A 12,852-nucleotide genomic window follows, 5' to 3' on the forward strand; every position below is an offset into this window, starting at 1 on the left:
ACGTGATGCATATTTTTGCAAGGAAACTGGTCCCGCTGATCTGATTGCTGGTGAAACTGCAACTCTGAAGGACATGTTTAGTGATTTCTTAAATCAATCTTAGGTTAATTGTCATTTATACCGTTAGAAGCACTTTTACATCCATTGACTTAGTGTGTGTGGTTAGGTACATCTTTTGAGCTTAAGCGATTCACTCTGTTCATTGAGATACAAGCGCTAAGCAGGACAACAATGAGGAGGTTGTAGTGCTGAAAGTCTGTAGCACATGACTCTGTTTACCCCATATAATGTATTTTGGTTACCACAGTCATAAGTGGCAATACATGATTTTCCAACCTGAACAGAGGGAGAACATACAAGCTGTGCTTTTATCAAATTTTAATCATGTAGTTATCTAATATATATACTGTACATGCAGCCTTTATAACCATATGGTATGAGTAAAAAAAACAAAACTCTTCACACAATTAAATGTCCCCCATGTTCCATATAATGATGTAATGTCGAGGTTCTCAGGACTTCCTTAAAGGGACTCAAATGGTGTGTGTGTGTGACACTGGCTTGGTTTGTCATATCACTGGCGTGTGAGCCGACCGTGGTGGCATACCCAGGAGTGTGCAATAAAAGATAAATGCTCATGTCATATGTGGCTTCTGGGAAACCAAACATGTCAAGTAAACGTATCAAATGATTCGCGAACAATCCCAGTAACACGCTTAACCACATGTAGCACTGTACAGTGACTGAACACAACTGTATTCACATGCAGGTTTTATACTTAAAAAGCTCTGCCTGGCTGTTTGGGAGTGAGCATGACTGTTTTATTTTAATCCTTGGACCTTGCATTGAGTACATGGCAGGGTTGAGACAGACTTGTAGCAGATGCACTTCTATGGTCGGGTCACATGGGATGAAGGGGGTGGGGGTTTAGCTGGCGATCAGCCTATCTGTACTGCAGGAACTTCTTGAGGAGGGTGGGTAGCTGTAGCTGGGGAATGAGGTGGAGCCGAGAACGGCCGATGCACTGCCTGATTGCGAGCCGACAGAGCTGGCGCAGAGGGCTGGGCGTGGCTACAGAGGGAGGGGGAGGAGACAAGAGGTCAGGCTGTGTAGTGACCAGAGCATATGGGAGCAGGCTGAGCTGTGACAGGAGCCGCAATGTCCCCTAGATGGCAGGATGGAGCACTGTCTGGAAATAGTCTGCCTGCTTGTTTACAAGGAGTTTAAGGGGGCAGAGTTTAGGTCTAATAGAAGTGACTGTTTCTCCCCGGAACAAAACGCCACACCACATGATTATTCTGCCCCATATTTACTGAGTGTACAACAACGTAGCTGTGCCCTCGACGCTGCTGAAAATGCAGGAATGTAGTCTCTCAAATACTACCCAAATACATATTAAAGTACTTAAACATGAGTACTTAATTGGGATTACTTTCAGCTGCTTCAAAACCATGCTGCGGTCTACCAGAATTATCTAACGCAGGGTTGGCCAGTCTTATCCGCAAAGGGCCAGTGTGTATGCAGGTTTGCACTGCAACTCTCTAATTCAGTCACTAATTAGAGGACTGATTGGCTGAAGAGTCCGCACACCTGGGTTTGAACAGCTGACCTAAAGGTTACCCCCAAAAACCTGTACACACATCCGGCCCCTGATCTAACGTCATGGTGTGGCTGTACGGGGTTGGGGGGTCAGGCCTGAGCATACCTTCACAGAGGAGGAGCAACCCCTCAGCCAGGCTGCTAGGGGGGGCCGCCTCCACTGGCCTCTTCAACTCCAGGTTTCGGGAGTTGATGTTGGCACCATATTCTAGTAGTTCCTTCACGATCTCTGGGCAGTCCTTCTGGGCGGCCGCATGCAGAGGCGTCTCCAGGAACCGTCCCTTCTGTACATTTGCACCTGCATAGCAGGGAGGCATGGGGGCATCAGGAACTGTGTAATGCCTTTTATTTCATCTGTTAGTCTCTCCTTCCCCTGTAGAACACCCTCATGATCTTCGGTGTAGGAAAAACCCATCTGATGTCACACTCCCCACACTATGCCTGACCTTTGTCCAGCAGCATGCGGGTACACTGTAGCTCCTGGGACATGCAGGCTATGTAGAGCGGCGTTCCCAAGTGAGGAATGTCATAGTCGACATCGGCTCCCCAAGTGATCAGGGCCTCCACGCATGCGCTTCTACCTGGGCGGGGGAGGGTGTGATGATAGTAAGTGATCTAAATCTCACTCTCCTGGACTGTTGCACTACATTGTAGTCAGCAAATGTGCCAGTGTTCATTTAAACACTGCACGGCGTCTGTGTCCACACTGATCAGTGTTACCTTTTAACACTTTACAGTGTATAGTACGTGTTTTTACAGTGTTCATCTTTTAACTCTAATAGTGTTCAATTTTACACCATAGGGTGTTAAGTGAGTCTCCACCTCCACAGATCTGCCCCATTTTAATATGCACACAAGTCAGGAGGATCAGAAGAGCCACCCCAGATATACCCACCATCATGAAAAAGACTCTGACCAAAAAGGACCTTACAGCTTTCTCTTGTTGAAGCTTTGTTGGCTCAACTCTTAGTGTTGAAGATTAGAGAGCTGTGGTCTAAACAAAGCCTTGCCCTTGGTGGTCTTGTAGTATGCGGACGTTGAGCCAGAGGAAAAACTCTTGGAGATGTACAAGACAAGTCTCCAGAGTGATATATATTTTGATGGTGTGGGGGTGTATTTCATTGCCAGTCCTGGCTTTGGACGATTGACATTATATGCGGAAAGGTTAGGACAGTTGTGATAACCCTTTCTGTGCAGCTCCTGGTACCGCCCACTCTCCTGTAGTCCAGTGGTGCTGGGTGTATATTTGCATAGCATGACACAGTACAGTTTTTGACTTTGATTTTATTTATTTTTTTATCTTCCACAATTGTAATGAATAGGGCAAGAGAACAGAAACCATAGAAACAGATCTTGTGGGACTTGCTCTTGTGTGCTAGCCAATGACTAGGTGAGAGGGCTTGGCCTCTATAGGTTAACTAGAGAAGTCAATGGTTGGGAGGAAAATGTTATGGGAAAACCAATCATTTTATTTCTCTTCCAAGCCTAGGCTCTCTATGACAAACATCAGCACCAGACATACCTCAAGAACTGAAGAGATTTCTTTGAAGATACACATATATAAGAACCACGACACTACTCAGACCAATTGGTAAATGCCAACACTGGCAGCTTACAGTAGATGAACTAATACCAACAAAATGTGGTAGAGACTAATATCAGTGCCATACCATCCTCGATCGTGGAGGGTTTCTAAAAATTAAATGAAAATCTGAATATTAAATGAGCAAACTGATTTGATTTGTTCTATCCCAAGTTGTGGTATAAAAGCAACGATGCCAACACCCATCATATGTGCTTTAAGGCAAATGCACTCCCTTGAAGCATTAAGATAGCTCTCACCTTTTCTCACTTTCATACCACAGGTGATTGTCAGGAGGGCTTGACTGGTTCTTTCTTATCCTGATAGATTGAAAAAATCTTATTCATGCTTTTTAAATAAAACATTTATAATGACAGTTTCCAATGTTCTCAGACTTGCATGAGCACAGTTCTTTGGTTACCAGGAGCTGAGCTGAAGTAATTTACATAAAGAGAAGGCCAGAGACTCTCATTATGGTGGGGAAACACAGCAGCTGAATGCCGAAATGAGTTCAAATGAGAGGACATTAAAATGGGGCAGATATGGGCCACCCATTTTGTACCTGTGAGCCACCCAATTGGGCTTGCAATCTGGGAAGTGGTGGAGACTGGCTTAACACTCTATGGTGCAAATTGAAAACTATGAGTTGAGTTTTTTTTTTTTTTTACACTAAAAACAATACTCGCTGCACACTAAAGTGTTACATTTAACACCTGGTGTGGACACACAAACACCACACAGTGTTAATTTAACACTGGCACATTTGCTGTGTATGTCAAAATAACAATTAATTAAAAATGAAATTATAATGGATCAGTGATCTGAATTTGCTGTTCACTTGGTTAATCTTAGATCAGTTTAGGCTTATTTAGCAACTATTACAAATCGCATATAGGACTACAACTCCCAGCAAGCATAACTGCGAGCACATACCTTTGCTGCTGGCCTCGTGGATGGGGGACGGCTGGCATGGCTCCGCTTGGGGCTTGGCACTGTGCTCCAGCAAAACCTCTGTGCAGGCCACACTGCCCGCTGAGCAGGCGTTAAACAGCGGCGTCACACCATCAATGGTTGTGGCGTTCACCTGCAAAGTGGGGTGTCGGCATGGTGACATCACTGCTGTCCCACAAATGGCTGTACCTTACAGCACTTAATGCCCCACACAGTAATTGTCAGATACCTACATTGGCACCAGCATCGATTAGTGCCCTTGCGCAGGCCACGTGATCTCCAAGACAGGCTTCATGTAAAGGGGTCACATGATCGATGGTGAAAATGTTCGCACTGTAGCCCTGAAAAGAAACGGTCACATCAAACTAACTCATCTAACCCGTTGCTGAACTACATTCATATTTTTTTTACAAGCATCCGACCAAAATTCCATACATCCTCCTACAGAACTACAAATGCCACAGACTCTACCTCAGGGAAACTCGAATAACCAGCAGCCCTTCAGACAGAACTCCCCCCTCCTACCTGAGACAGCAGAGTCCTCAGAGCCAGGAGACGACCTTGACAGGCAGCCTCATGAAGTGGAGAGCGGTCAGCCCATGACCCTGTCGAAGAGAAAATAACATGCTCGAGTCATGCCGCACAAAAAAACTGCCTCCCAACCACTAGGTGCTGCAGGCATAATGAACTGGTGACTGAATGTTTTCCAGTAGGATTCCTATAATACAAAAGTATTGAACGTTAATTTCTACAAACTTGGAGACTGAAATGGGAGCTGGGAGGATAACATAGACCAACTGTAGGTCCCCAAAGACCCCAGACTGTGAAACACTGCTCTAGTGTCTTTTGAAAAAGAAAAGCAGTAACTGAGTAACTGCATTTCAATTCACAATGTCTGTACTACAGCGGGTGGTTTTAACTATGAGAATGATGGCCATTCATTGTGTGAAAATGCAACCCCCCCTGGAGCGTTTAGGTGGAGTGGTCATCGCTAGCCGGGGATCCCTGCCTTTGTATCCCGTTTTTATTCCGGCTGAAGGGTGCTCTCGCACATCTGAAGTGGATTTCAGTAGTCACGGTGACGGAACCGCTTGGGTGACATTAGGTTCTCTAACTCATCACGTTAGGGGTCTGCTTGCACTTCACGGGGGTACAGGAGCCTCTTAACACACCTGGCTCTGCAGTCGCCAGGGCAGAGTGATACTTGGCACATCTGCATTTTACACGGTGCCCCACTGCCAGGTTAACTGCATTTTCCAGTGCAGCTCCATACCTCGTGCTTAGTAAAGGCTACCGGCAAACTCGCCCTCCCCTTTTTGTAGCGATGAACAACCAATGGCAACATGGGGTTCGAATCAGCTGCTCTGACCACAAAGCCATAGCACGATTTAATGAACGGCGTTATTTGCCGATTAACGAACTGGACTTGTGGCATTTGCTGCACTGAGCCATACTGCTCACAGCTCACAGGAAGACGACTTAAACGATTCCTGTGGACCAAGGCACTCTTTTGAAGTGTTCTTAATGCGTAGAAGTCCACCATCTGCACACAAAGCAGGCGCGAGCAGTGACATTCTCAAGAAAAATGGATGTCCTCATCTTGAGTGGATGGACGAGGTGTCCAGATATCTCTCCCTCCCTTTATCTTTCCCAGTCTTTCTGTAAGCATGAGACGCGAGATTTAAAATGCAGCATAACCTCACCTTTCCCGTCTGGCTCACGCCCGTCAACGATATCACATTTCCATCAGCATTGGTGCTATTTTTAGAAGAGCCTCGACTAGAGGCCACAGTCTGTCGGCTCTAAGCTCTTCCCAAAAGTACAGAATGACAAACATAAGGACCCAGGAAGCACAAGTGCAGGCAGTGATGACAAGAAAGCAGGTCTACATACCCAGATCTCCATCGCCCCAGGGCACATCCAGCCGGTCACACTGTAGCAAGCTAAACATGGCCGGCCTGCCAACGGAAGACCCCTGTCACCTCCCTTCCGCAGCCATCTTAAACACCCGCCCCCATCTCGCCCCCCCTGGCACAATTATAGACATGCTATGCCTCCACAGCAAATAGAGGGTGACAATTATGGTAAACCCTCAGTCTTTAGAGTCAAGGTATGCTCACGGACAGAGGCACCACGTGCGCTGGGCGTATTCACGTCAGAGTGTCTGCTTTGCTAACTGCTCCCGTGTTGACTTAGTAACTGGGGACACACACACACACTCAATGTCACTTTTATCAAAATTTTATCTTGTAAGGTATATGGGGCACCTTGGATCGTGGATTTAATTCTGCATGCATACTTGCAGGCTAAAGTTAATCATTAAAACCATGTGCATGTTTGCTTCCATTTCTGCAAAAAGAAAATAATGGAACAGTTTTAAAGGCACATTTTCTTCCCAGAGCTAAATGGTGTTCATACTGTTAAAACAACCAAAATAGTTATTTGCTCATTGAGTACTTTTGCACTATTGGCTGCCTAGTTGCTATAGTAGCAAAAGTAGTTCTCCATTCTGACATCGGCTTCTGGTGTCTGCTCCCCGGAACTTTAACAGAAATTAACCCTGTTAAGCTGATCTAAGCAAAACAGTAATTTTTCACGATGGGAGGACTAGACCGCACACCACCTTTAAACTAATGTACACACTTTCTATTGTTCTAATATCTGTTAGTGTAGCTGTCCTAGGTTCAGAATTTTGCTTCTGCGGTTTAGCAACTGGCACAAGGCCAGACTTCCCAGGTTCAGGCAATTTTATATTTACACCTGTCGGCTGCTGTGATTTATTTCACTTCCTTAACGTTTTATGATCCGGAAGCCAAACACTGTCAGTCAGATACTTTACTGAAGAGACTTCGTGCACGAGCGTGTGTTCATGCATAAACAGCCCTGTGTTGCATAGTGGATCTGTACATCAAGCCAACTCCGTCCTCCTGCCTCCGTTAATATATTCTTAGCACGGCACGGTCGCCGTCTGCCCGAAACATGCGTTCGGGATGCAGCATCCCCGACGGGTCAGGATTCAGGTTTCGGTCACATGACCGCATTAACCCGAGCCCCCGCGCCATCTGACCCTTTCACGTGACCATGTGCCACCTGCCTTAAGGGAATATGACTTTCTGCTTTTTTTTTTTTTTTTCGCCCGTCATGTACAATGCAAATGTACGGAATTCAGAGTTACTCCGATCATTTAGCAGGGAGCTGGCACGCAAAACCTGTGGCCCTCTAGAGAAATACATAAACATTTCTTGGCAATTCAGGATGAATTGTTTTTTTCTTAAAGGTGCCGCAAGACACAACACAGAGAACCACACCACATAAATCGATGGATAGCTTTTTACCTTACAGCGACATTTAACAGGGGGTCCCATCAGCATGGTGCACCTTCCCTGTCTTAATGCAGTCTATCCCGCATCGCTGTTCATTTTTGCAAGTCTACCTCCAGGGTGTAACTGTCCGTACAGTCCGCCTGTCCTGTGCTCCGAAAGGGCTCCTTCTGCTTAGAAGCATTGCCGAAAGTTGACTGAAACCCGCGATGCGCGCATGCAGACGCTCTGAGAACTGACCTTGGCTCGTTAAAATGCCCCAGCAGGACTTCTTCCTTGCAGGGAAACACTCCGAGCTGTCAAGCGGCCGTTTTGCCGGCGCCCTCTCTCCACGGCTGCTCTCTACACACGGCACCTCGGGCATGTTTACTTCAGCCTAGTGTCCATGCGGAAACCTCGGCATAGTTCGACTCGGCTCGGCAACCCCGCGGATTGGCCGCTCGGCAGTCGTTCTGTCCCGATCTCCTGCCAAGCCCGATAACGAAGCTGGCAGGGGCCACCAGGGGAAAGGGGTACAAGGGCTCTATTTATAAATTCGTCTTAGTCCAGCTTAACTTGTAATGAAAGCAAACGCGCTTTCATTGCATGTCGTGGCAGGAATATTAATGCATCTTTCACCTTTTATCATTAAAATTTGATGGGAGGGGGTGCTTTTTGTAAACATGCTTAGCATAGCTGAAAGACTTTGCTTTCATGTCATGGCATGGATATTAGCGCACCTTCCACGTTGTCATGCTGCTCACCTACACGAACGATGTAAAGGCCGGCTTTGTTGTATTAGGAATGACGGGTGAAACCTTCAATGTGCCACATTTACTCGGGCAACAATAGTACTAAAGGCTATTTCGGCTCCGTAATCGCGAGCATCTACCATAAATAGATGTCCTGCATCCTAATGATACACCCAGTGAATAAATACACACCTACAAACTACTGTTGCCCACGAATCTCGGTGTAACGGTCTAAAATTAGTGAGCTGGGGCTCAGTACCCCCATATGATACGACCTAGCCCCGCTTTTATTTTCCTTTTCATTGTCGTTCACTTTTTCCATGGTATGCGTTGACGCTACAAATAGCCACGAGAGGGGGCTGACTTTCTATTTTAAGGCATAAACAACCTCTAGTTAAACAGGCTCCCATGACACTACTGCCGTGTCACTTGTTGAAATGTTCCTTTTATTAATTACTACGTTTATTGTAAAAATTACATGATGTTAGATTGTACTTTGCTAGTTGGATATGAAATTCGAGTGTAGCAGTTTTATTCAAGGTTAACGAACTTTAGCCTCACTTTGTAGATGTCAAATCTGCATTTATTGCAATATAAATTGCACAGTGTAATTTTTAGATGGCGATTTATGAATCTCTTAATTGCTTTCGCCTCCCGACTGAAGCTAAACACTCATTTTACAGCTTCCTTATGTGGCACGTGAGCTGCTCTGTGCCACATGTCTCTTGGCCTCCCTGTCTTCAGCCTTGTACATATTGGCATCTTGTCTGAATGCAGAGGTACCTCTAAGGACATGTGCAGTACTGCCTGCTGTTTTATATAGAGTCTCCTTTGTTGATCACCCCAGGTGCTTATGGCCCTTGCTGCAGTATGTGCTTGTGTTGACGGCCTTTGCCCAAAGTAAATGTCCATAAAGTTATTTGGAATGTGTAAATAAAGTGAGGTCAACAGCATTTTGTCTTCTGCATCACCTAGAGTGATGGACAGTAATAAAGCACACATGGATGGATGGACCCCATGGTGCACATCATATTGGGTCTCCAACCAAGACCAATTCAACTTTTTATTTATTTCTTTTTATTTTGGGGCCCCTTAGAATCATCCTACCACCCCCCCCCCCAGACTGTATTCCTAATTATACCCTTTGAGTGCTGCTTTTCATGGATTCATACATGCAATTCCATCCTTCCATTTTAAGCAAAACATTTGAATAAATATTAATTCCCTCTGCTGCCTGGCCACACAATGCCCATGAATAAGATGCCGTAAAACGACTGGATGGCTGAAAAATAACTATGTAGCATAAATGCAGTGGCCCAGTGTGAAGGGGAAAAGGCATCACTAATTGTTAGATGCCACTAACACAGAGATGTTACCTTTTACGGCTGACTGGAACATAGGCATGTTATGACCTGGGACAGGATGCAGAGGCTGACCCCGGCCAGTCGCCACAGCCTGATAAAGGCATGAACACAATGGAAAAATGTCATCGCTGTCGCCCGTGCGCAAACACGGACTGTAGCGCCAAGTCTTTACACCAACGAACCCAGTGCACTCCATACAAACAGTTTAGTTGTATGGGGAAAGGACAAATGGAGAAACACTATATGAAACTAGAATCAAATTGGGAATCGGAGTGTACAGAAGTGTGGTCACGCCTCCCTTCCAGATTAATGCAGATATATTGTAAGTCAGTTTTCGTCATGTGTGAAGTACAACATTTTTTGCCGAACAGGATTAAAACGCAGCAGATGTATGTGCTGTTCTGAAACATCCACCAAATTCTCGACTGTCCCTCTGTGAAGCAGATAATCTGTGCACGTCAACACTCTTCCTGAGGAAACGTGGCTCTGAGCTGGAGACCCGGAGCCTGGGGTCTTTGCCATTTTGTGACAAGCTGACAACACATCCACAACGGGCAACTTTCGACGGCGCAGAAATAATGGTGTACGTTTCCCTCAGACCACGAAACCTCAGAACCGTGGAGGCATTTCACCATCGGACCAGGACCCGATGACGGGGGGGGGGGGGGATACTCACTGTGCCCTTGACCGAAATCATAAAACTCAGCTGCAATTCGGGCTGCCTCCTTGCGGTTCCCCTTGACGATGTAGAAGTGCGTCAGGATGTTGAGGCTGATCTTGATAAAGAGCTTGAAGCAGAACAGGGCGAAGATGGTGAGGTAAACATTGGAAAACTGCGACCCGAAGGGCCTACTTTCCAGGATGTCCGTCATCGCTCTTCGCTGTGAGTGTTTTGGAATGAGGAGGCTGGATGTGCTAAGGGGATCATATACCACTGTGCGGAATCCCTCCCCGCCCCCTCCACCCCCCCCCCCCCCCCCCCCCGCCCGACGCTGGCAGCTGGCTCCCAGACAGGGGGTGTATGATATAAACCAGCTGTACTTCCGTGCATGGACACCTGCCATGCATTGTATTGGGCTTTGTCACATGGCTGGGGGGGGGGGGGGGGGGGCACAAGTTCTTTAAACTTACATGGTTCTGAGTCCTTGTATGCTCAGAATTATCTGTGGGGAAAGAACAGGATTGTGCAACCATAAAAAAGGACAGTTTGCGTATAACACAGGTACAGTATTTCAGAGAAGTCCGGCATGAATGTTTGTGTCTCAGAGCACATCTGAGATTTCACACAGGAAGCGATGGAGAAGCAGGCGGTCAGTCTGACAGTGACATTTTGGGAATATACAGATGAGCAGTACATTGTTATTGACGGAAACGTGATATTTTAAAAAAATATCCATTTAATCTTAGTCATACGCACACATGATATTATTGAAGATTCCCATGCCAACATAGTAGGTGGCGGTATTGGTCCTTAACGCTGGTTTCCACCAGTGCTTCATTTGGAAACGCTGAGGTGTCGGAGCTCGAAGAGCAGAGACCAGCTGCGATCACCGTTCTATGAGGTGGCAGAGGAGAAGGGTTAGCAAACCCGACTTCCTCATCTGGCTTCCTGCACACCATGTCCTCAGCCACACAGAGGAAACGTCTTCTAATGTCCTACATTTGTAGAATATTTAATGATTTATAGCACAAAGAAGAGAATACAAATAATCATGGCCAACAAAACACACAAGAAGATGAGCCTGTGCTTCTTGTGTAATTGTGTGGTGAAGCAGTGTTTCACTGTCTTGTATTCGGGAAGCCCTGGTGAGTTCAGCCTCGGTATGTAACCGGCATTGCGCTTGGCGTCATGGTGTGGGGAGCCATAGGCTATGACGTCATGGTGTGGGGAGCCATAGGCTATGACGTCATGGTGTGGGGAGCCATAGGCTATGACGTCATCGTGTGGGGAGCCATAGGCTATGACGTCATGGTGTGGGGAGCCATAGGCTATGATATTAGGGCATCTCTGGTAGTGATTTGGCGGACCCTGAGGGCACAGCGCTACGTCAGTGACATCCTGCGTCTGCATGTCTTACCACTCCTGAGACAACACCCTGGTACAGTCTTTCAACAAGACAACAGCTGTCCAAATACAGCACGTGTGTCGATGGACTGCCTATGTCATACTGAGGTCCTCCTGTGGCCAGCCAGGTCCCCGATCTTTCCCCAGTCGAACATGTGAGTGACCAACTCGGACTTCAACTCAGACCCAGCGCCAAACTGTGGGAGCTCCAGGGCCAGTTACAGCAGCTGTAGGTCAACTTGCAAAGGAGAGGATACAACAGCTGTACGATGTATCTGGAGGGGGGATGCCACACATTGCCATATAGTCATATGACCTTTCACATCCATCTATCTTCTACAGCTTTTGCGGGTCAGGTCGAGGGGGCAGCATTCTAAGCAGGGAAATCCAGACTTCCCTCTCCCCGGCCACTTCGTCTAGCTCCTCCGGGGGAATCCCAAGGCATTCCCAGGCCAGCTGAGAGACACAGTCCCTCCAGCGTGTCTTGGGACTTCTCCAGGGCCTCCTCCCAGTAGGACATGCCTGGAACACCTCGTCAGGATGCCTCTTGGACGCCTCCCTGATCAGATGCCTGAGCCACCTCATCTGGCTCCTCTCAATGCGGAGGAGCAGTGGCTCTACTCTGAGTCCCTCCCGAATGACCGAGCTTCTCACCCTATCTCTAAGGGAGAGCCCAGCCACCCTGCGGAGGAAACCCATTTCAGCTGCTTGTATTCGCGACCTTGTTCTTTCAGTCATTTCGCCTTTTGGCTCGGCTCCTTCACCATGACAGATTGATGCAGCGCCTGCATCACTGCTGACGCCGCACCGATCCGCCTGTCGATCTCCCGTTCATCCTTCCCTCACTTGTGAACAAGACCCCGAGATACTTGCATATCCTTCACTTGGGGAAGGACTCCCTCCCCGACCTGGAGAGAGCACTCCACCCTTTTCCGGCTGAGGACCATGGTCTCAGATTTGGAGGTGCCGATTCTCATCCCAGCCACTTCACATTCTGCTGCAAACTGCTCCAGTGAGAGCCGAAGGTCACGGTCCGATGAAACCAACAGAACCACTAATCCTGAGGTCACCAAACCGGACACCCTGGTTGCGCCTAGGAATTCCGTCCGTAAGTTATGAACAGAATCGGTGACAAAGGGCAGCCCTGGTGGAGTCCAACTCTCACTGGAAACGAGTTCGACTTACTGCAGACAATGCGGACTAAGTGAAAACAAGAGACGAAATGACAATACCTATGCCT

At 47.2% G+C, this 12,852-nt stretch overlaps 1 protein-coding gene across 5 annotated transcripts; it reads right to left on the reverse strand.

Moving 5' to 3' along the window:
* Window positions 1-363: 363 nt before the first annotated feature.
* Window positions 364-10,461, reverse strand: asb5b (ankyrin repeat and SOCS box containing 5b). 5 transcript variants are annotated; one of them, XM_048996501.1, is made up of 8 exons: window positions 7,693-7,771; window positions 6,026-6,090; window positions 4,658-4,737; window positions 4,366-4,473; window positions 4,115-4,265; window positions 2,046-2,180; window positions 1,706-1,897; window positions 364-1,071 (listed from the first exon to the last, which is right to left on the reverse strand). In XM_048996501.1, exons 2-8 carry the CDS (start codon window positions 6,081-6,083, stop codon window positions 944-946), a joined length of 852 nt encoding a protein of 283 aa, XP_048852458.1. In that variant the 5' UTR covers window positions 6,084-6,090; window positions 7,693-7,771; the 3' UTR covers window positions 364-943. The 5 variants fall into 5 exon arrangements, with proteins under 5 accessions (XP_048852458.1, XP_048852453.1, XP_048852455.1 ...); XM_048996496.1 differs by lacking the exons at window positions 6,026-6,090; window positions 7,693-7,771 and adding an exon at window positions 10,224-10,460; XM_048996498.1 differs by lacking the exon at window positions 6,026-6,090 and having other exon boundaries at window positions 7,693-7,926.
* Between the last annotated feature and the right edge of the window lie 2,391 nt (window positions 10,462-12,852).

This window comes from Brienomyrus brachyistius, chromosome 25 (assembly GCF_023856365.1).
Source record: "Brienomyrus brachyistius isolate T26 chromosome 25, BBRACH_0.4, whole genome shotgun sequence".
In the NCBI taxonomy this organism is placed as follows: domain Eukaryota; kingdom Metazoa; phylum Chordata; class Actinopteri; order Osteoglossiformes; family Mormyridae; genus Brienomyrus; species Brienomyrus brachyistius.